The 22,945-nt window shown below is 42.7% G+C and overlaps 2 protein-coding genes across 4 annotated transcripts; both read left to right on the top strand.

Moving 5' to 3' along the window:
* The first annotated feature begins 1,213 nt into the window (after positions 1 to 1,213).
* Positions 1,214 to 8,020, top strand: LOC139171130 (phospholipase A2, membrane associated-like). Of its 2 annotated transcripts, none has more exons than XM_070758974.1 (5): positions 1,214 to 1,265; positions 3,502 to 3,612; positions 4,823 to 4,967; positions 5,742 to 5,848; positions 7,803 to 8,020. In XM_070758974.1, the coding sequence occupies exons 2-5, from the start codon at positions 3,573 to 3,575 to the stop codon at positions 7,946 to 7,948; spliced, it is 438 nt and encodes a 145-aa protein (XP_070615075.1). In that variant the 5' UTR covers positions 1,214 to 1,265; positions 3,502 to 3,572; the 3' UTR covers positions 7,949 to 8,020. The 2 variants fall into 2 exon arrangements, with proteins under 2 accessions (XP_070615075.1, XP_070615074.1); XM_070758973.1 differs by lacking the exon at positions 1,214 to 1,265 and adding an exon at positions 1,940 to 2,045.
* Positions 8,021 to 14,549: 6,529 nt separating this feature from the next.
* LOC139171128 (acidic phospholipase A2 5-like) lies at positions 14,550 to 22,579 on the top strand. 2 transcript variants are annotated; one of them, XM_070758967.1, is made up of 5 exons: positions 14,550 to 14,733; positions 16,515 to 16,571; positions 20,586 to 20,718; positions 22,039 to 22,139; positions 22,353 to 22,579. In XM_070758967.1, the coding sequence occupies exons 1-5, from the start codon at positions 14,574 to 14,576 to the stop codon at positions 22,532 to 22,534; spliced, it is 633 nt and encodes a 210-aa protein (XP_070615068.1). In that variant the 5' UTR covers positions 14,550 to 14,573; the 3' UTR covers positions 22,535 to 22,579. The 2 variants fall into 2 exon arrangements, with proteins under 2 accessions (XP_070615068.1, XP_070615069.1); XM_070758968.1 differs by lacking the exon at positions 16,515 to 16,571.
* Positions 22,580 to 22,945: the final 366 nt, after the last annotated feature.

A 22,945-nucleotide genomic window follows, 5' to 3' on the forward strand; every position in this document is an offset into this window, starting at 1 on the left:
ATCCTTTTTCCACCTATGGTGGACATGCCCACGTATAAAAAAGATTTGGAAAAAAATTCAAACATGGATTCAAGAGATTACGACAATTACACTAAAACTAAAACCAGAATTTTTTCTTTTGGGCATAATAGATCAAGAATGTAAAAAAGAGGATTTCTATTTGATCCAACACATAATTACAGCTACGAGAATCACAATTGAACAGAACTGGAAAAAAGAGGACACACCATCTGAAAGAGAAATTATTAAGAAAATATACGATTGTGCAGAAATGGACAGACTCACCCAAAAACTTAAAACAAAGAGGACTCAAGATATTATGAAATTTGGGAAAAAATTTATGATTGGGTAACAAAAAAGAAAAAAGATAAAATGTAAACCAAATACAGGCTAATACATAGAAAAAAGATTGATAGTGACCAAATACAAAATTCTGAAAACCTTTAATGGACCTTTATTAACATCTTCTTCAATCCAAGCGGACCTTAGTTCAAGTTCATATATTTTTTAAAAACTTTTTTAAATATTTAAATTTATTTGAATCTATTTGGATTTGTACGATTTGTTTATGCCTTGTTGTGAGCCGCCCCGAGTTCGCGGAGAGGGGTGGCATACAAATCTAAATAATAAATAAATAAATAATAAATAAGTGTAGATCAGGAAAAATATTGAAAAACCACGGCCACCATATGCCGCACAATGTTTAATCAAAGAAATTTAGAACTGTCAGAAACAGTTCAATGGGGGGTGTGGGTGAAGGAAGAGTCAGAAGGTAAAAATCATTTAGAAAGAACGTTTAAAATTTACTTTTTGGTATTGATATATTAAGTTTGCTTTGTTGAAATGATAGAGTTTATTTGGACAGAATAACTATATGAGATAAGTATAATAATTGTATAGCGAACACTATATGTGGATATAATGATGCAAATTATGATGTACCTGCTCTTCCTTCTTTTTATACTTTTGTAATACAATAAAAACTATTTTATAAAAAAAAAAGAAGAAAACCTGAATTATTCTTATTAGGAATTTGCAAACAAAAGTTTTAAAGAGGGCAGATATTTGACTGCAGCCAGAATTCTTTTTGCTCAACATTGGAAGAAGGACACAATTCCGACCACCTTAAACCTTATCAATAAAATATACAAATCTGCAAAACTAACTAAAATGACATACGAACTGCAGGATAGAGACAAATCAGACTTCTACATAGCATGGGATTGATGGTACAATTGGATAAAACACTACAAATACGTAAACAAGTAAGGAAAACAAGCAAAATGAATCTGAACTTTATACAATGTATTCCGACAAGATTAATTATTAACATACAGATAAGAGGAAGAGTAATATATTGACAGATGACAAATCAAATGATATAAAAAATGAATAAAACTAAAACGGCTTGAAATCTTTTAATAGTACTTAAATCAAATAAATTAAATTATGTAAATTAAACTATGGGGATACAAATAATAATATATTTTATACATATTTACATATATATTTACTATATATTGATAAGTTACTATGAACAATCTCCATGGAGTGGGAAAGCCTTAAACTGTTATATAACATTATTATCTTATTTTATGATGTTTACCATTTATATCACTGGAATTTGCACTCTTTTTTATTGTTTGTCTGTTTTTCCTTTTCTGTTTTGCTTTGTCAGATTTTTCTTGTTATGTTTTTTTTTTGGTGTTTTCTTTTAATATACATAATATATATAATAAAGACTGGTTTTTTTTTTTAAATGTAGATTTTTTTTTTTTCATTTTGCACCGAGCAAGTTCTCCTAAATTCACTTTTTCACCTTGGTTGAACTATTATGCTGGGAAATGGGGCTGAGTAAAATGCCACAATCAAAAATTCCCTTCTGCCTTCCTGTTTTGGGAGCGTGGGGTATTCCAAGAAGCACAAAGAAACTGAAAGAGAACTCTGGGGGCAAAGTTCCCTCTTGGAGCCCTCTATAAACCCCTCCATGGAGCCACCTTGGACATGTGAAGCTCAGAATCCTCCCCATTGCACTGCCAGAAGAGGTAAGTGGGGGGGGCAGATGATGGAGGGCAGGAGGGGGCCCTTCACACACACCCCAGGGGCCACTTCGGGCCTCCCATCCTCTGGAAAAGAGAAGCCGAGACCTTTCAGGTTTATTATGGGGTAATTTGAGGGGAATCCGTGGATTATATTAGATTTTGGATTATTTTTATTATTTTTTGGACCCTGCCTTTATTATTTTTACAAATAACTCCAGGCAGTAAAGTTATCTAATCCTAAAATAGAAATGGTGGCCCTATTTACAAATACAAACTAAATATAAAAAGGATTTAGAACAATTTGTCCCATCAGAGTTGGCCTTCTCTGGGTCCCGTCGACTAAACAATGTCGTTTGGCCGGACCCAGGGGAAGAGCCTTCTCTGTGGTGGCCCCGGCCCTCTGGAACCAACTCCCCCCAGAGATCAGAATTGCCCCCACCCTCCTCGCCTTTTGTAAGCTCTTTAAAACCCATCTCTGTCATCAGGCATGGGGGAATTGAGATATTCCCTTCCCCCTAGGCTTATACAATTTATGCATGGTATGTTTGTGTGTATGTTCGGTTTTTAAATAAGGGTGTTTTAATTATTTTAAATATTAGATTTGTTACATGTTGTTTCATTATTGTTGTTAGCCGCCCTGAGTCTACAGAGAGGGGCGATATACAAATCTAATAAATAAATAAATAAATAAATTTGGCTCCCAAGATTTAAAAACAAGAAATTAATAAAATATTAACAGGCACAGAAGAAAAATTGATTATTAAATGTTATAATTGCTCATTAAAGCACAGAATGGAGTTGTCAAGAAAACAATGATTGTATAGGCAAAAAAAAAATGAGTATAGTGTCCATTTGGAACATTGGAAACAAATGTGGGGAAAAAATTACAATTTATCCATATTTGCTGCGTACAAAGAAAATATATTTAAAATGTTTTACCAGTGACATTGGCCAAAATATATCCATCTATTACATCAAATTGCTGGAAATGTAATCAGATACAAGGGACATTTTATCACATGTGATGATGGTGAACACGTCCCGAAGCTCAAAAATTCTGGAAGAAAATTAAATATTGGCTTGAAGAAATAGCAGAACCAAAATTGGAATTGAAAATATATTATACGCCCACATAAATAAATGAATATAAAACGATAGCTGGAAATCAGAAAATATGGAAACTAGGAGGAAACAACAATGGCGTAAAGATGTACCAATGGAATTATATTTGAGATGTATGTTTTGTATGCTGTGTCGTTTATCATATTGCTGTTTTTTGTTTTTTAATTGAAAAATTGTAATAATTTTTTTTTCTAAGTTATCTAACCCTCCTCCCCTCCCGAGACTGCTGCGCTCCATGCAAAATGTTCTGCCAAGTGGAAAAAACTGCCTGCAGATGAATTTACCCTTTGGCTGTGTAGGTAGTCCTCAAAACCGTTCATTTTGTTTCCTTTCGAAGTTACAAGAGCATTGAAGGAAAAAAAGGCGACTTGTGACCATTTCGCAGAGTTCCCACCTTTGTAGCTGGAGATGGGGCCCTCCATCCTGCTGCTGTGCCTGCTGGCTTCGGGTAAGGACCAAAGAGAGAGGCGGTGGGTTCAGCCTTTCTGAGGGGTGGGCTAGATGACCCTTAGGGGCCCTTCCCACTCCAGGGTTCTATGGTTGAATGGCTCAGCCCAGAATCCTTCGGAAGACGAAACTTGCGTGCATCCAACGGAGTTCACTGATCCAAGCTGCCTTTTTATTTTAATCATGGTTTCCAAAGACGGGCTACAAGAATGGTGGAAGGTCTTCAGCATAAAACGTATCAGGAAAGACTTAATGAACTCAATCTGTATAGTCTGGAGGACAGAAGGAAAAAGGGGGACATGATCGAAACATTTAAATATGTTAAAGGGTTAAATAAGGTTCAGGGGGGAAGTGTTTTTAATAGGAAAGTGAACACAAGAACAAGGGGACACAATCTGAAGTTAGTTGGGGGAAAGATCAAAAGCAATGTGAGAAAATATTATTTCACTGAAAGAGTGGTAGATCCTTGGAACAAACTTCCAGCAGACGTGGTTGGTAAATCCACAGTAACTGAATTTAAACATGCCTGGGATAAACATATATCCATTGTAAGATGAAATACAGGAAATAGTATAAGGGCAGACTAGATGGACCATGAGGTCTTTTTCTGCCGTCAGTCTTCTATGTTTCTATGTTTCTAACCGAGCCACAATTAGCAAGATTCGTGTAATATATCAGGGCTTAAGCCAGAGTTTGGAGCTGGACACACTAAGCCTCACTTTCAAGCCAGGATTTGGCAGTGGTGGGCTCTGAGATGGACATCAACTTTCAGGACCAGGGAGAGCAGCAAGCCCAGGAGGGGAGCTGGTTGGGGGTTTTTATTCCCTCCCTGTGGCAAATGAAATCGGACACGACTCATTTCATGACCAAATTGTGGTGGGTCCCATTGAGGTCATAAGTCGAGGGCTCTCTGCAATCCCTCCGTGCGTTCCCTTTGGTACGTGGGGATGAAAACCATAGTTCCAATCCTCGATTCCTGCGTCAACCCTAGGACATCACTAATAAATTAAGTTTCATCATGGTTTAAAGCAGGTTTCTCCACACTCAGTCACTTTTAGACTTGCTTCAACTCCCAGCAGGAATTGAAGTCCACAAATGTTAAAGTGGCCGAGTTTGGGGACCCCTTGAGGGCCAAGCCTGGTTTACATTAGACCAGAACAAACCCACAAATCTCACCTGGGATGCTTCTCAAAACCACCGTTGTTTTCCAGTGCTGACCACGACCCACGGAAGCTTGGTGCAACTTCATGACATGATCACCAAAGTGACCGGCAAGAGCGCCGTCCCATTTTATTCTTCCTATGGGTGCCACTGCGGCATTGGGGGCAGAGGGACTCCCAAGGATGCCACGGACAGGTAAGGGGGTAAACCACCATCGTGTCCCCCTCTCTGCGAAGCTGGGGAGCCTCCAGATGTGCCGGGACTCCAAATCCCAGAATTCCCTCTGAAAACTATTTGAAATGCCCTTTTCTGACCCAAACCACGAAGCAGGCTCCTCTCTCCGATAAAACCTCTTTTATTTAGGCTGAAGGGAATTCCTCTCCAGCAAAACCCCAGCAAACAGTCTTTCAGGGGCTAACAGACCTTTGCCAGCCTTGGAGAATTGCCAGGCCAGTTGTATTCCACAGGCCACGCTATCGCAACAATTGCTTGGCAAGGAGTCAGGAACAGACCTCATGCATTGAGTCAACAGAACAAATGAATTGTCTCCTCCAAACTCCCCTCCCTGTTCGCTCCTCTTTTATTCCCTACGGAAGGGGGCCATCCATCGTCCACCTGTGGCCTTCCTCCCTTGTTCCTGAGCTGTTCCCTTCGTCTGGCAGCTCTGTATATGCGCTCACTGGGAAGAGGCTCCAGCTATTTTTCTGCCCTGCTTATCTCCAACTCCGAAGGCAGCTGATAACTGTCAGACGGCCCTGGCCCCCTCTCCACCTCGGATGCAGAGCCCTCGTCCCAGCCTTCCCCAGACTCCAGGACTGGCCCCTGCCCCTCCCCAACCTCCTCACTCTCCGAATCTGCTGCCACCTCCACTGGTGGGTCACAACAGACCCCCACGGAAGCCAAAGGGGGAAGAGCGGGGAGGGGCAGGGTGCTTCCCGAGAGAGACCTCCTCTTTGTCTGCCCCCCCAGCTGTTGCCGGAGGCACGACTGCTGCTACGACGGGCTGGTGAGGTCGAGGTGCTCTCCGAAAACCACCAGATACAGCTTCAGTTACCGCCAGGGGCAGCTCCAGTGTGGTGAGTTGCCTTGGTTGCTTGCAGGAGCTCTTTTGGGGCACACAAACAAACGCACACACATACAAACACACACACACAGAGGTAGCTTCCGTTCCTTGGCCAAGCTGGCGCATGACCACAGTGGGGCCCAGATGTCCCATCGCTAGCAAGCTGAGCACTGCCGGAATTTGTGGTCTATTTTTTTCCACTTTGGTTGTTGTTATTATTATTTATTAGATTTGTATGCTGCCCCTCTCCATAGACTCAGGGCGGCTCACAGCAATAATAAAAACAATGTACAATAACAAACCTAATATATTTAAAAATATCTAAAAACCCCTTATTTAAAAACTTTCTTTCTTTCTTTCTTTCTTTCTTTCGTTCGTTCGTTCGTTCGTTCGTTCACTTACTTACTTACTTACTTACTTACTTACTTACTTACTTACTTACTTACTTACTTACTTACTTACTTACTTGATTTGTACGCTGCCCCTCTCCGTAGACTCGGGGCGGCTCACAACAATAAAAAAACCAATGTACAACAAATCTAATATTTAAAAAATCTCTAAAAAAACCCTTTTTAAAAAGCAAGACATGCACACAAACATACCATGCATAAACTATATAGGCTTGGGGGAGATGTCTCAATTCCCCCATGCCTGACGGCAGAGGTGAGTTTTAACGGATTTATGTAAGGCAAGGAGGGTGGGAGCAATCCTAATCTCCGGGGGGAGCTGGTTCCAGAGAGTCAGGGCCGCCACAGAGAAGGCTCTTCCCCTGGGTCCCACCAGACGACATTGTTTAGTCAACGGGACCCAGAGAAGGCCAACTCTGTGGGACCTAACTGGTCGCTGGGATTCGTGCGGCAGAAGGCGGTCCCGGAGACACATCTCATATCATTGCTAAATGACCCACATTGACCGTGCAAGAAAGACTGTGAAACCAAGTTGTTCAGGCGAGTGACCTGATTAACGACCGTCACGAGTTACGACCGTGGCCATGACCATCGTAACTCAAAGACCACCTATAATCATTTCACTCTCCTATGATCTGACTTTCACTATGTTTAGAATTCCTTTTTGTTTCCTCGTGAAGCCCCCCGGGGTGAGATGAGGGGCAAATAAATTTAACTTGATAGTAGTTAAGTGGCAGCCGGGCCCCTCCCCTGCCTTTCACTCCCGATGGGGCTGCAGGCACCCCCGAAACGAAGAGGGTGAGGTTGATAGGGGCTGTGGGGGGATGGGGGTGCCGGTGGGCACTTATAGATTTAGATTTATTGGATTTATATGCCGCCCCTCTCCGCAGACTCGGGGCGGCTCACAATAATGGCAAAAAACAATACACAGCAACAAATCTAATATTTAGCCATCTAAATTACAGCTTTAGGTTAAAAAATCCAAAAGAAACCCCAATATATAAAACACAAGCACACAGTCGAATCATACACAGGAACTACATGGGCAAGGGGGAGATGTTTCAATTCCCCCATGCCTGATGGCAGAGGTGGGTTTTAAGGAGTTTACGAAGGGCAAGGAGGGAGGGGGCAATCCTAATCTCTTGGGGGGAGCTGGTTCCAGAGGGTCGGAGCCACCACAGAGAAGGCTCCCCTAGGTCCCGCCAGATGACATTGTTTAGTCGATGGGATCCGGAGAAGGCCAACTCTGTGGGACCTAATCGGTCGCTGGGATTCGTGTGGCAGAAGGTGGTCTCGCAGATATTCTGGTCCGATGTCATGAAGGGCTTTATAGGTCATAACCAACACTTTGAATTGTGACCGGAAACTGATCGGCAACCAGTGCAGACTGCGGAGTGTTGGAGTAACTTGTACCAAAGACCTCCACAAACCCAAAGAGAGCTTCGGTCTCAAGGCCTCGCACACAAGCTCTTTCTTGTTGGGGCCCCCTCCTCCTCCACCCAGATTGGGGTGCCCCCTCCCTCCCTCCCTCTCTCTCATGGGGCTCTTCTTCTCTTGCAGGCCGCACTTCCAACCGGTGCCAGGCGTCGATCTGCAGCTGTGACCGGACCTTGGCACTGTGCCTGAAGCGAAACGTGTACCGGTACCAGAAGAAATACACTTATTACTGGAACGCCCTGTGCAAGGGGACCTCCCCCCGCTGCTGAGGGGGCCTGCTGGAGGGTCCTGCCAGCCAGGTCAAAGGAGGAAACCAGAAATAAAAACCTGTCTTAAAATTATCTTGTCCTTGTGTGCAGTGTTCCCTCTAATTTTTTTTTGGGGGGGGGGGGGGCGGAAAAGTATAGAGTCTGAGCGGCACAGAAAAATAAATAAATAAATAAATAAATGAATGAATGAATAAATAAATGAATAAATGAATAAATGAATAAATGAATAAATGAATAAATGAATAAATGAATAAATGAATAAATAATGAATAAATGAATGAATTAATTAATAAAAATAAATAAAATAAAATAAAATAAAATAAAATAAAATAAAATAAAATAATAAATAAACAAACAAACAAACAAACAAACAAATAAAAATAAATGAATGAATGAATGAATGAATAAACAAACAAACAAACAAACAAACAAACAAAAAACCCACCGTTTCGCCTCAGAGAATTTCAAAATAAAATACTGTACTGTGTGTCTATAACAGCGAGCTCATAATAGGGCAACTCTATCAATATCAAAATGCCACTTAAATAGTTGAGCTAGTTTCAAACTAGATTTTGATTTTCTTTCTCTCTTCCTTACTCCCATTCTTTTTCTTTCTCTTTTCCTTCCTCTCTTTTTTCTATCTGTTTCTCTCTCTTCCTCTCTTCCTCTCTCTCTCCTTCCCTCTCACTCTTTCCCTCTCGGCTTCTGGGCAGGTTTGGAAAACTCTGAGTTGATGATGATTTTTAAGTGAGCGATTGCTCACTGCTCAGCTTAGAGGGAACTATGGTTGTGTGGAGACGCTCTGGGCCGACACATCCGCGACACCCAATTTTCGCACGGAAAGAAGAAGGCGACTCAGTGCCCTGAAGCCCTTTGAAAGGGGGGGGGGGGGCGGCGTTGGGAGGGTATTAAACATAGAAACATAGAAGATTGATGGCAGAAAAAAAAACCTCCTGGTTCATCTAGTCTGCCCTTATACTATTTCCTGTATTTCATTTTAGGATTGATATATATTTATCCCAGGCATGTTTAAATTCAGTTACTGTGGATTTACCAACCACGCCTGCGGGAAGTTTGTTCCACGCATCTACTACTCTTTCAGTAAAATAATATTTTTTCACGTGGCTTCTGATCTTTCCCCCAACTAACCTTAGATTGTGTCCCCTTGTTCTTGTGTTCACTTTCCTATTAAAAACACTTCCCTCCTGAACCTTATTTAACCCTTTGACATATTTAAATGTTTCAATCATGTCCCCCCTTTTCCTTCTGTCCTCCAGACTATACAGATGGAGTTCGTTAAGTCTTTCCTGATACGTTTTATGCTTAAGACCTTTCACCATTTTTAGAAACATAGAAGTATTCTGGCATCTGATGGGCGGATCCGCCTGCATTTACTCCAGAGTAAGGCTGGTGGGGTCCTTGGTGCCTGGCAGCCTCCTTGTAGACGCTTCATCACCCAACTAGGGAACAACGTCAGTGCTAGGAGGGAGGGAGGTTGGAGAAAGAGGAGGAGGAGGAGAGAGACTATTGCAGAGGCCTCACTGCTCAGTTCTGGTTGTAAGTCAAGGGGGAGGGCAACCTTTTGGACCTCAGGGACTATTACCTTTATAATTTTAAATCCTGCAGATCACTAATACGTGCTGCTTAAAGTACATGGATTCTTAGGGAAGGGATGGGGTCCTTTGTTCTGCCGGGCTCTCTGGTAGAAGCCTCCCGAAAATTCATCACAGGTACAAATTTCAGATACACACACATTTGAAAATTCAAAACAATGTCCTTTATCACAAAATTCAAAAGAAACAAAGCACCCTTTTTGTATTGCAAAGACAACCTTGTAGGCTGTACAAGTCCCTTAATCAGTCCTTAAGTACTTAGCTAGTAGCTGTGAAGAAATGTCACAGCCCTCCTTCTTCCCACGAAATGAAACACACACACACACACTTTACTCTGCTTTGGTTTCAAAGGCGTGAAAAATCCACAAAGTTCAGACACAGCGAGGCATGATCCTGAAGAACTGCGATCAGATAATCTTCCACAACGGCCAAACTAGCATGCTGCTATTTATAGCAGCAGCTCTAATTACTGGAGCCCCACCCAAACACAGCTGGCCTCTCTTATCTCCTGTAATATTTCCTCAATTGGTCTCTTCGATGCATAAGTCTGCGCCTGCGTGGGTCTAACACTTCATCATCCGAATCGACCGAAGATAATGGAGATTGGCTTCCTGGGCTGTGTGCCAAGCCCTCCTCTTCCAAGTCACCCCCACCTTCTTCTTCGTCCGAGGAAACTGCATTCCCTGACTCTGCCGACAACAAAACAGGCCTAGGACATGTTGACATTTCCCCTGCCTCCACCTCCACATTCCCTGGGGCAGGAGCTGGGCCAGAGCCAACCACAACATCCTTCAGGTGTTCTCTCCCCACCCCTTTCTCTCTCTCTCTCTCTCTCCCCTCCCTCTCTCTTTCTCATCTCTCTCCCCCATCTCTCATCAGGTTCTCTCCATCATCTGTCTGCCTCTCTCTCATATAATAATAATAATTAATAATAATAATAATAATTTATTAGATTTGTGTGCCGCCCCTCTCTGCAGACTCGGGGCGGCTCACAACAATAATAAACAGTGTACAATAAACAAATCTAATATTTAAAAGAAGAAATATCTAAAAACCCATTATATAAAAACATACAACACAAGCATACCACACATAAAACTATATAAGCCTGGGGGGAAATGTCTCAATTCCCCCATGCCTGGTGGTATAGGTGGGTCTTAAGCAATTTACGAAAGACAAGGAGGGTGAGAGCAGTTCTGATCTCTGGGGGAAGTTAATTCCAGAGGGCCGGGGCCGCCACAGACAAGGCTCTTCCTCTGGGGCCCACCAGACGACATTGTTTAGTCGACGGGACCCAGAGAAGGCCAACTCTGTGGGACCTTATCGGCCACTGGGATTCATGCGGCAGAAGACGGTCTCGGAGGTATTCTGGTCCGATGCCATGTAGGGCTTTATTGGTCATGACCAACACTTTGAATTGTGGCCGGAAACTGATTGGCAACCAATGCAGACTGCGGAGTGTTTGTGTAACATGGGCATACTTAGGGAAGCCCATGATTGCTCTCACACCTGCATTCTGCACGATCTGAAGTTTCCGAACACTTTTCAAAGGTAGCCCCATGTAGAGAGCGTTACAGTAGTCAAGCCTCGAGGTGATGAGGGCATGAGTGACTGTGAGCACTGACTCCCTGTCCAAATATACTAGTCTCCCTTCATTTTCATCATCAGCAAAAATAGGTCTCTCTCTCTCAGACACACCTACAGTATATATCCCCCCGTCTCTCTCCTTTTCTCTCTGCCTTTGCCTCTCTGAGAGACAAAGGTGTGCAGAATATCAACAAGATGTGGAAGCAAAACTCCCAGGAAAGAGCCAGCAAGAGGGGAAGCTTCACTCCCACTCAATTCCCCCCCCCCACCATCCCTTCCCTTCTCAGGCCAGGCGAGGAGGGGCCTGGAGGGGAGGGCCAGGGGGCCAGGCCAGCCACTGGTGTCTTCAGCTGACAGGAAGCCACCACAGCAGGGGGAAGAAGAAGAAACCGCAGGTTGCCGACACCGGTGGCTCCCCCCCCCTGCCTGTGCCCCCTCTTGCACCATGGCCAGGCACCTTTCATGCAGCTCTCTCTATGGCGGAAATTCCCCACTACCACCAGAGCTGCCTTCTTTGTTTGTTTGTTTTTGTTTGTTTTTGTTTTTATTTATTTTTATTTATTTTTATTTATTTTTATTTTTATTTATTTTTATTTTTATTTATTTTTATTTTTATTTATTTTTATTTTTTTATTTTTTTATTTTTTTTATTTTTTTTATTTTTTTTATTTTTTTTATTATTATTTTTATTATTTTTGTTTTTGTTTTTGTTTTTGTTTTTATTTTTTTATTTATTAGATTTGTATGCCACCCCTCTCTGTAGACTCGGGGCAGCTCACAACAATAAAAAAAACAATGTACAACAAATCTAATATTTAAAAAATCTCTAAAAACTCCTTATTTATAAAGCAAGACATACACACAAACATACCATGCATAAACTATATAGGCCTGGGGGAGATGTCTCAACTCCCCCATGCCTGACGGCAGAGGTGGGTTTTATGGAGGTGGGTTTTACGAAAGGCAAGGAAGGTGGGGGCAATCCTAATCTCTGGGGGGAGCTGGTTGCAGAGGGTCAGGGCCGCCACAGAGAAGGCTCTTCCCCTGGGTCCCGCCAGACGACATTGTTTCGTCGACGGGACCTGGAGAAGGCCAACTCTGTGGGACTTAACTGGTCGCTGGGATTCGTGCGGCAGAAGGCAGTCCCGTAGATATTCTGGTCCGATGCCATGAAGGGCTTTATAGGTCATAGCCAACACTTTGAATTGTGACCGGAAACTGATCGGCAACCAATGCAGACTGCGGAGTGTTGGTGTAACATGGGCATATCTGGGGAAGCCCATGATTGCTTTCGCACCTGCATTCCGGGGTGGCGCAGCAGGTAGAGTGCTGTACTGCAGGCCACTGAAGCTGACTGTAGATCTGAAGGTTAGCGGTTCAAATCTCATCACTGGCTCAAGGTTGACTCAGCCTTCCATCCTTCCGAGGTGGGTAAAATGAGGACCCGGATTGTGGGGGCAATGTGCTGGCTCTGTTAAAAAGTGCTATTGCTAACATGTTGTAAGCCGCCCTGAGTCTAAGGAGAAGGGCGGCATAAAAATTGAATGAATGAACAAACAAACAGACAGACAGACAGACAGACAGACAAACAAACAAACAAATAAATAAATAAATTCTGCATGATCTGAAGTTTTCGAACACTTTTCAAAGGTAGCCTCATGTTGCAGAGCTCTCCAGTCACAGAACTGGCCATCGGCCACCCTGGGGCAGCTCCTCCACTCAGCTGCCCTGCAGACCAGCAACATTTTCTCACGGACCACTTAGGGGTCTGCGGACCCCCGATTGGTGCCCTGTGTACATCTATACCGCAGCTGGCTGGAGAATATTTGGAGTCGAAGTCCACGTTGCCAGGTTCGAGCGGGGGGAGGCCCGTTCTAAAAGATTATCTTGTATGCAGTAGGGGGCTTCTCAGGACGACAGACCCCCTTTCAAGGTTTCCAAAACTTTTCATCAGCGTTATAAAACTCAGCGCAGGGAAGAATCAAAAACTAACTTGGCTGTTTTAAGGCCTTAAGGTCCCAGGAACGATGCCTTGATTTAGGGACTCATTTCACCCCAAACATCTGGCACAGCTGGATTCAGAAAATGCCCTGGGGTTGGGTGGACCCAACAGAGAATCTTAATAGATCCCATCTGAGAGGTGCAAAGGCCCCCCTGAGCCCCCCCACACTCCATTTGAGCCTCAGCCAGCTGGACAAAGAGCCCTAAAATGATGCCACACAGTTGCAGCTGGCAACCCGCCGGGCATTCGGTTGCAGGGCACAGGACAAAGATCTCCCTTCCGTATGGGGGTGCTGCTCTTTCGCCCCCAGACACCCCCTGGGTGAGACCTGGCTCAGGAGAGGCTCCAGATCCACTTGGCAATATCACATCTCAGACATCAACACCCTTGAAAACGTCCAAAGATATTTCACCAGAGGAGCCCTTCACTCCTCCACTCGAAACAGAACAACCTACGAAAATAGACTAACAATCCTGGGTCTAGAAAGCCTAGAACTACGGCGCCTAAAACACGATTTGAGTATTACCCACAAGATCATATGCTGCAACGTCCTACCGGTCAATGACTACTTCAGCTTCAACCGCAATAACACAAGAGCACGCAACAGATTCAAACTTAACACGAACTGCGCCAAACTTGACAGTAAAAAATATGATTTCAACAATCGAGTTATCGAAGCGTGGAACTCATTACCGGACTCAATTGTGTCAACCCCTAACCCCCAACACTTCTCCCTTAGACTCTCCACGATTGACCTCTCCAGGTTTCTCAGAGGCCAGTAAGGGGCGTACATAAGTGCACTGGTGTGCCTTTCGTCCCCTGTCCAATTGTCTTTCCTTTCTTTCACCTATCTTATATATTCTCTTCCTTTCATATATCCTCTCCTCTAAGTTCACTTTCACCCTCTTTTATATTATCACATGTATGTATTTGTGTATTGGATAAATAAATAAAATAAAATAAAATAAAATAAAATAAAATAAAATAAAATAAAATAAAATAAAATAAAATAAAATAAAATAAAATAAAATAAAATAAAATAAAATAAAATAAAATAAAATAAAATAAAATAAAATAAAATAAAATAAAATAAAATAAAATAAAATAAAATAAAATAAAATAAAATAAAATAAAATAAAATAAAATAAAATAAAATAAAATAAAATAAAATAAAATAAAATAAAATAAAATAAAATAATTAAAAAAAATTAAAACTTTCCATCCTCCCCGTCCTCCCCGCCCGTTTCCGGGACCGAACCCACAAGAGGAAAGAAGTCGGGTGAGGAAAGATGCCCTGCGGAGGGGCCGGCCAGCCGAGTGGGCGAAAGGTCAGCGTCCTTGCCTGGGGGCAGGAAGGGGAATCGCCTGGAGAGGTTTCTGGAGATGGCCCTCCAGTCGAGAGCCACATCACCTGCTCGGAGGAATGGGGAAGCAGGTGCCCTCCCCTCCCTTCCCCTCCCCTTCCCATAAAAGGGCCCAGCCGCCTCTTCAGGGGACAGAGAAGCGGAGGGAGAAGCTTGCAGGGAGAAGACGAGGGGGGCTTACGGACCCCTCCCCAAACACTGACAGAAAAGTCGCCAGGTGTGAGTATCCACCACGTTGCTTTTTCCTCTTCCCGGCCCCTCTTCTCTTTTGGATCCTGGCTATCCGCAAATAACAACCCTTCATTTAGTGACGATTCAAAGTTTCTGTTTTTAATTTAAAATGAATAGATTTTAATTACATTTAATCAAAATTTCTGTTGCTAAGCGAGAGGGTTGTCAGGTGTGTTTTGCCCTGTATTTGCCACCTTAGAAACATAGAAACATAGAAGACTGACAGCAGAAAAAGACCTCATGAGCCATCTAGTCTGCCCTTATACTATTTTTTGTATTTTATCTTAAGATGGATCTATGTTTATCCCAGGCATGTTTAAATTCAGTTACTGTGGATTTACCAACCACGTCTGCTGGAAGTTTGTTCCAAGCATCTACTACTCTTTCAGTAAAATAATATTTTCTCATGTTGCTTTTGATCTTTCCCCCAACTAACTTCAGATTGTGTCCCCTTGTTCTTGTGTTCACTTTCCTACTAAAAACACTTCCCTCCTGAACCTTATTTAACCCTTTAACATATTTAAATGTTTTGATCATGTCCCCCCTTTTCCTTCTGTCCTCCAGACTATACAGATTGAGTTCATTAAGTCTTTCCTGATACGTTTTATGCTTAAGACCTTCCACCATTCTTGTAGCCCGTCTTTGGACCCGTTCAATTTTGTCAATATCTTTTTGTAGGTGAGGTCTCCAGAACTGAACACAGTATTCCAAATGTGGTCTCACCAGCGCTCTATATAAGGGGATCACAATCTCCCTCTTCCTGCTTGTTATACCTCTAGCTATGCAGCCAAGCACCCTATAAAAAAGAAATTTTATTTTTCTTTTTGCTCTGTTTATTAAATGTAATGCCCCCTCTCACCTGACAGAATCATTGTTCTAGATTACATCAATTAGCAGGATACGATCGAGGGAACAAACGAGATCATCCAGATTAAAAACAAAAGGAGAGCCAAAAACAAGCCAAGGTGACGTCCGAGATGCGGAACTGGGGTCAGAATCAGTTCATTCCTTCACAAGTCCTTGTTTCCGGGCAATGGGCTCTTTGTGGCTTCCCTGGGGGAAACTGAGTCACCTGGGCTGCTGCAGGGCCTCCGGGTGGTTTTTGATTGGGGCAATCTAACTCAGCAACAGCCCAGTTCGCTTCACAACTGTGGCAAGAAAGCTCAGAAAGTTGTAAAAAAAACCACCTTCGCTTAGCAAATGTCTCATATAGCAACAGGAATTTTGGGCATTGGGGGACCCTCAACCCAAGTAAAAATCTATTGAAGATGAAGCCAGAACTGCTCAGCTTCTCCGTTGCCAGAAAAGTTCACACCAGTAGGAACAAATGTAACACATTTTTTAAAAAATGAATGTTTCCGCCATGATTAAGTTTCAGAAGCAGAGTGGCCGGCCACTAGACTGGGCTGGGGTAAGTTCTCCTGCCTTGGCCAGCGGGCTGGACTACATGACCTCCAAGGTCCCTTCCATGGACCAAAATTAAGAACTTTGTCTCTGCCATCTGTTTTTCATCTCTCGAATTATTCTGGACAACATTTAATGTTCGAGGGGCATCAAAGTCCGGCAGGAGTTGGGGGGGGACTTATAAATTAAATTAAGTAAATTTTTTAGGGGGAGGGGAACAGAAACAGCCCCAAAGCCCACCCCCTCCCTCCATGAATCATTATGGCCCCTTGAACACTAAATATTGGCCAGAATCACTGGATACTCGAGGGTTTCGAGGTCATAAACTGAAACGAAGGAGATTCACGCAGCCTGTTTGTTTCCAGGTCCGGATTCAAGAGGAATGAAGACCTTCTGGACGGTGGCTGTGTTGCTGGTCAGTGGTGAGTGAAGAAGACCAGGGTGGTGGTGGGAGAGATGGGACTGCAGAGAATTCTGCCTCCTTCGCGGAAGGAAAATGGGTGGGTGATTAAAGCTTGACTAGGCAAACCAACATCAAGGCAAGTTATGTATTTATTTTATCTGCCCACCGAATTCCAGCTGGACTCTGCACGGCTTACAGTACTGATATAAAATACACGGGAATAATAAATATGATAAAACAGTATAAAATGTGTTATAACCCTAAAAAGCCATACACACACTCACTCACACATGTTTTATTTATTTATTTTATTTATTTTGTCCAATACACAATACACATTGAAGAGGATAGGTAGGAGATATTATATATAAAGAAAAGATATAAAAGTAGAGGAGAAGATATATGAAAGGAAGAAAAGACATATGATATATGAGATAAGGAGAGACAATTGGACAGGGGACGAAAGGCAGGCTAGTGCACTTATGTACGCCCCTTACTGACCTCTTAGGAACCTGGAGAGGTCAATCGTGGATAGTCTAAGGGAGAAATGTTGGGGATTAGGGGTTGACACTACTGAGTCCGGTAATGAGTTCCACACTTTGACAACTCGATTGCTAAAGTCATATTTTTTACAGTCAAGCTTGGAGCAATTAATATTAAGTTTGAATTTGTTGCGTGCTCTTGTGTTGTTGCGGTTGAAGCTGAAGTAGTCATGGACAGGCAGGACGTTGCAGCATATGATTTTGTGGGCAATACTTAGATTGTGTTTTAGGCATCGTAGTTCTAAGCTTTCAAGACCTAGGATTGATAGTCGGCTTACGTAGGGCATTCTGTTTCGAGTGGAGGAGTGAAGGGCTCTTCTGGTGAAGTATCTTTGGACATTTTCTAGGGTGTTGATGTCCGAGATGTGGTATGGGTTCCAGACAGATGAACTGTATTCAAGGATTGGTCTGGCAAAAGTTTTGTAGGCTCTGGTGAGTAGTGCGAGATTGCCGGAGCAGTAGCTGCGTAGGATCAGGTTAACAACTCTAGAAGCCTTTTTGGCGATATTGTTGCAGTGGGCTTTAGCACTTAGGTCATTTGATATTAGTATTCCAAGGTCTTTTACTGCGTGGGAGTTGGCTGTGAGATTTTGTGGGCAAACCCATCGTTAAGCGAGGCATCGCTGGACCCCAACTAACCTTATTACCATTTGGGGTTTTCTTAAGTAAACATTTTGTATTTTTCTCCACTTTTAAACAGTGCAATGTCATATTCCTTCAATCTTCAACACAATACAATGAATTGACACTTATATTTGGTATTTATCATCCCAAAATATGCTGCCTCCTTTACTTTCACCACCTGGAAATCTTTCATGCAAAACTTTTTCAATATCATTATACAAACTTACAATACTGTACTATTTATTTTATTTTATTTTATTTTATTTTATTTTATTTTATTTTATTTTATTTTATTTTATTTTATTTTATTTTATTTTATTTTATTTTATTTTATTTTATTTTATTTTATTTTATTTTATTTTATTTTATTTTATTTTATTTTATTTTATTTTATTTTATTTTATTTTATTTTATTTTATTTTATTTTATTTTATTTTATTTTATTTTATTTTATTTTATTTTATTTTATTTTATTTTATTTTATTTTATTCGTATGCCGCCCCTCTTCGAAGACTCGGGGCGGCTAACAACAATGAAAAGACAATGAAAACAAATCTAATATTAAAAAATAATCTAAAAAAACCCCAATTTAAAGAACCACTCGTACATACAAACATACCATGTATAAATTCTATAAGCCTAGGGGGAAGGGAAATTTCAATTCCCCCATGCCTGACGACAGAGGTGGGTTTTAAGGAGCTTGCGAAAGGCAAGGAGGGTGGGGGCAACTCTGATATCTGGGGGGAGCTGGTTCCAGAGGGTTGGGGGCCACCACAGAGAAGGCTCTTCTCCTGGGTCCCACCAAATGACATTGCTTAGTCATTTGCTATCACATCTCGTCTAATTGCTTTCACTTATCTATTAAAGTTTATTACATTTAGGCCAAAGTGATTATTTTCAATTGTCATACATCCTTATTTACCTTTACCCTTATCATATACTAGGGAAAAGCAAGTAGGATGCTTGGCTGCATAGCTAGAGGTATAACAAGCAGGAAGAGGGAGATTATGATCCCGCTATATAGAATGCTGGTGAGACCACATTTGGAATACTGTGTTCAGTTCTGGAGACCTCACCTACAAAAAGATATTGACAAAATTGAACGGGTCCAAAGACGGGCTACAAGAATGGTGGAAGGTCTTAAGCATAAAACCTATCAGGAAAGACTTCATGAACTCAATCTGTATAGTCTGGAGGACAGAAGGAAAAGGGGGGACATGATCGAAACATTTAAATATATTAAAGGGTTAAATAAGATCCAGTAGGGAAGTGTTTTTAATAGGAAAGTGAACACAAGAACAAGGGGACACAATCTGAAGTTATTTGGGGGAAAGATCAAAAGCAACATGAGAAAATATTATTTGACTGAAAGAGTAGTAGATCCTTGGAACAAACTTCCAGCAGACGTGGTAGATAAATCCACAGGAACTGAATTTAAACATGCCTGGGATAAACATATATTCATCCTAAGATGAAATACAGGAAATAGTATAAGGGCAGACTAGATGGACCAGGAGGTCTTTTTCTGCCGTCAGACTTCTATGTTTCTTTTTAAAAAAATATTTTTATTAACAAATATACAAAACATAAAATTCAAAAGAGAAGACATTTGGGTCTTAGTATGTTATAACAATTTATAAACATAGAAGTTTATGTAAAGAGTGAAAAAGAAGGGAATAGAAAAAAGAGGGGAAAGGGTAGAAAGAATAAAGGAGATAGAGAAAATAGAGAAGGTAAGTAAAGTAAAGGGGTTGGCGAATATCCGAAGGAGCTGTATTGAAAACGGGAACCAATTCCTAATTTATTAGCTCATTCCCTAGTATCGGGTTAGTCATCTGGGTATTTAAGTGCAAGCGTTGAGTTTATCTAAACATAGAGATTATAAGATTTAGTAATAAGTATTCTATTAACATATATCTAAAGTCTCTTATCACTATAGCCAAAAAAATGAGAAAGCTATATATCGGATTTGTATCTGGTTGCGTTTATAACCATCATTTCAATTATTTAACGTGGTGTTCTCTTTTTTTCTCTAGCCAACTGTAGAAAGGATCCCAACAATTGTTGAATGAGGATGTTGTTTCATTCCTAACTAGCATAGTTAGTTTTGTCATCTCTGCACAGTATTTAATTTTTTTAATTATGGCGTCTTTCGGAGGTATATCCTCGTTTTTCCACCACTGTGCAAAGGTTAGTCTCGCTGCTGTAACTAAGTGGACAATTAAATGTATTTGGGTTTTAGGCAGATTTTGTCTAAGAATGCCTAGAAGGAAACATTCAGGGGTTTTTTCAATTTTCAAATTTAATATTTCATCGATCCAGAGTCCAATTATATTCCACCATAGGTGGAAATAGGTGCCTATCTCTTGGTGACACTTCCAACAGTATGGTGAAAGTTTATTGTTTAATTTTGTTAGTTTTATCGGAGTAATGTGCCACCTGTAGAACATTATAACTAGGTTCTCTTTGTAAGACGTGGCTATGGTTAGTTTGAAATTTCTGCTCCAGAGTAATTGCCATTCATCTTCTTGGATCTCTTTTTTAAGGTCCAGATTCCACTGTTTTACATTAATTTTTGTATTGATATTATCCAATTCGTTAAAATTTAAGTAGGAGTAAAATTTCTTGATTAATTGTTCCTGGGGTCCTGTACAAGACTTCTATGTTTCTGTGTTTCTACTAATTGCCCTTCAAAAAGAAAAGTTGTGTAATCTTAAATATTAATTATCCATACTTTGCCATCCAAAACCATTTGGGTTCTTTTAATGCCGTGGTCGTTAAGCGAGGAATGGCTGCCTGTGCCGTATATAGCTTTTTTTCAGAGAAGGGGAGAAAAGCATCGCTGAGTGTTTTCTGCCTTTTCCAAGTGGAGGGAAGCCTCTTCGAATTCGGGAGGATGATCAAGGAAGAGACGGGGAAAAACCCCTTCCCCTTCTACACCTTCTACGGATGCTACTGCGGCCTGGGGGGCAAAGGCCGGCCACGGGACGCCACGGACCGGTAAGCCCCTCACGTCCACCACCGACACCCCCCCAACCAGACACGGGGACCCTCCCAGGCCTGGGGCTGCTGAGGAGTTGGGGGGCAGGAGGCAGGAGGGAATTCCGACAGTGGCAATTGACATTTATTGATTGGATTGGATTTTTACCCCGCCCGCCCCTCCGAGGACTCTGGCCGGCTTGCAACATCTGAACTGAACTGAAAAATAAATGCAGTTCTGAAACCCAATAAAACTAAAACAAACAGTGTAAAAACTCCGATTTAATCTGAAAACCAGCCCTGTCGACATTTTTCCCACTCAAGCACCTGTCCCTTCCCAGGCGGGGGCTGCAACGGGTGACAGTTGCCCTGCCTATTGGGAGGGGGTTTGTTTCCAGGTGGTCCCCTTTTGCAAGCGAAATCAAGGGGGGAGCCTGATTCCCCCCCTCGCACTGTGCCTGTGGCCGTACATGGAGGACCCCTGATCTGCCCCCCATCATAGTTCTCATCGGCCCCCAATCAGCCCCCCCCAGGGAGATTTGGAGCTCCAGAGGTTGGGAAGCTTGGGTGTACACACATACACACACCAAACTCTCACACACAAATACACACCAAACAAACACACACACAAATATACACACCAAACACACACACACACAAATACACATGAAACTCTCACACACAAATACACACCAAACAAAAACACACACACAAATATACACACCAAACACACACACACAAATACACACGAAACTCTCACACACAAATACACACCAAACACACACACAAATATAAACACCAAACACACACACACAAATATACACACCAAACACACACACACAAATACACACGAAACTCTCACACACAAATACACACCAAACACACACAGCCAAATATATACTCCAAACACACACACACAAATACACACGAAACTCTCACACACAAATACACACCAAACAAACACACACGCACAAATATACACACCAAGCACACACACACACAAATACACACAAAACTCTCACACACAAATACACACCAAACAAACACACACACACAAATACACACACCAAACACACACACACGCAAATAGACACCAAACACACAGACCGATCCTTTTTGCCTCTGGGAAATATCGGATCTCGGATCTCCGACCAGTTCTTGGGCCTCTCTTGGTGCCTCCTGTGCTGGACTGGTGGCGGTGACCCCAGAAGGCTTTCCAGTCTTGGGGTGCAGGCAGGGGCCTCCTCACTCCCCCCTTTGCTGTTTTGGGGGGGGACCTCTTTGGGCTCACTCCCGCTTTGGGGGAACCTCTTTGGGCTCACTCCCGCTTTCTCCCTCCAGCTGCTGCCTGATGCACGACTGCTGCTACGAGAATCTGACCGGCTGCCACACCAAAACGGACAGCTATGAATACAGCCGGAAGGACGGGGTCATCCTCTGTGGTGAGTGGGGCTCAAACATCCCCCCATTCCCAGGCAGAACCAAACGGAGTGCAAAACTCCGTCCGTCCACTAGAGGGGCGGCAATGCGGATTCCCTCCCTCTCTGGCTGCCCTCTGGTGGCCATGCCAGGACTCACAGCCGCGTGAGACCACAGGCTGAGCTGAAGGGTGGACCGGATTAAGCGGGGCCTTCTTTGTCTCCTCCCCCTGACAGAAGGAGGCACCTGGTGCAAGGAGCAGATCTGCAAGTGCGACAAGGCCGCAGCCATCTGCCTCCGGGAGAGCCTGCAGACCTACAGCAAAAAGTACCAGTTCTACGTGGACGCCCACTGCAAAGAGGGCCCGAAGGAGTGCCCGGGAGGCCCCACGGCTGACCCTCCGGCCACACAGTTGTAGCTGTGGCTCCCTTCTTCTTTTTATGAGTGCCACCCCTGGTCAATAAACAGGCGACAGCTTTGCACAAACCTGCGGCCGTCCCTTATTTACGCCTCTTTGTGGTGCCTTCACACACACACAGGATAGGGCCCCCCTGCCCGTCCGGCTGCCCAATCAAGATATTCTGACCCCCTTATTTATTGCCAGTTTGGGAGCTTCTGCAAGTTGACATTCTAGTCCTCAAGGTTCTGATTAAAGGAGTTAGGGAGAATTCCTTCCACCGAGCTAAGTTCAACACCTGAGGACTGAAATAGGAGACGCGCCGGAGAGGCTCTGGCCCAGAACTTCTTAAAACAACCCACTTAAGATTCTAGTCCTCATAGGACCCCTTTGTGTAGCAACGCATTTCCGATTTCACACACACACAAAAGG

This window comes from Erythrolamprus reginae, chromosome 8 (genome assembly GCF_031021105.1).
Source record: "Erythrolamprus reginae isolate rEryReg1 chromosome 8, rEryReg1.hap1, whole genome shotgun sequence".
In the NCBI taxonomy this organism is placed as follows: Eukaryota; Metazoa; Chordata; class Lepidosauria; order Squamata; family Dipsadidae; genus Erythrolamprus; species Erythrolamprus reginae.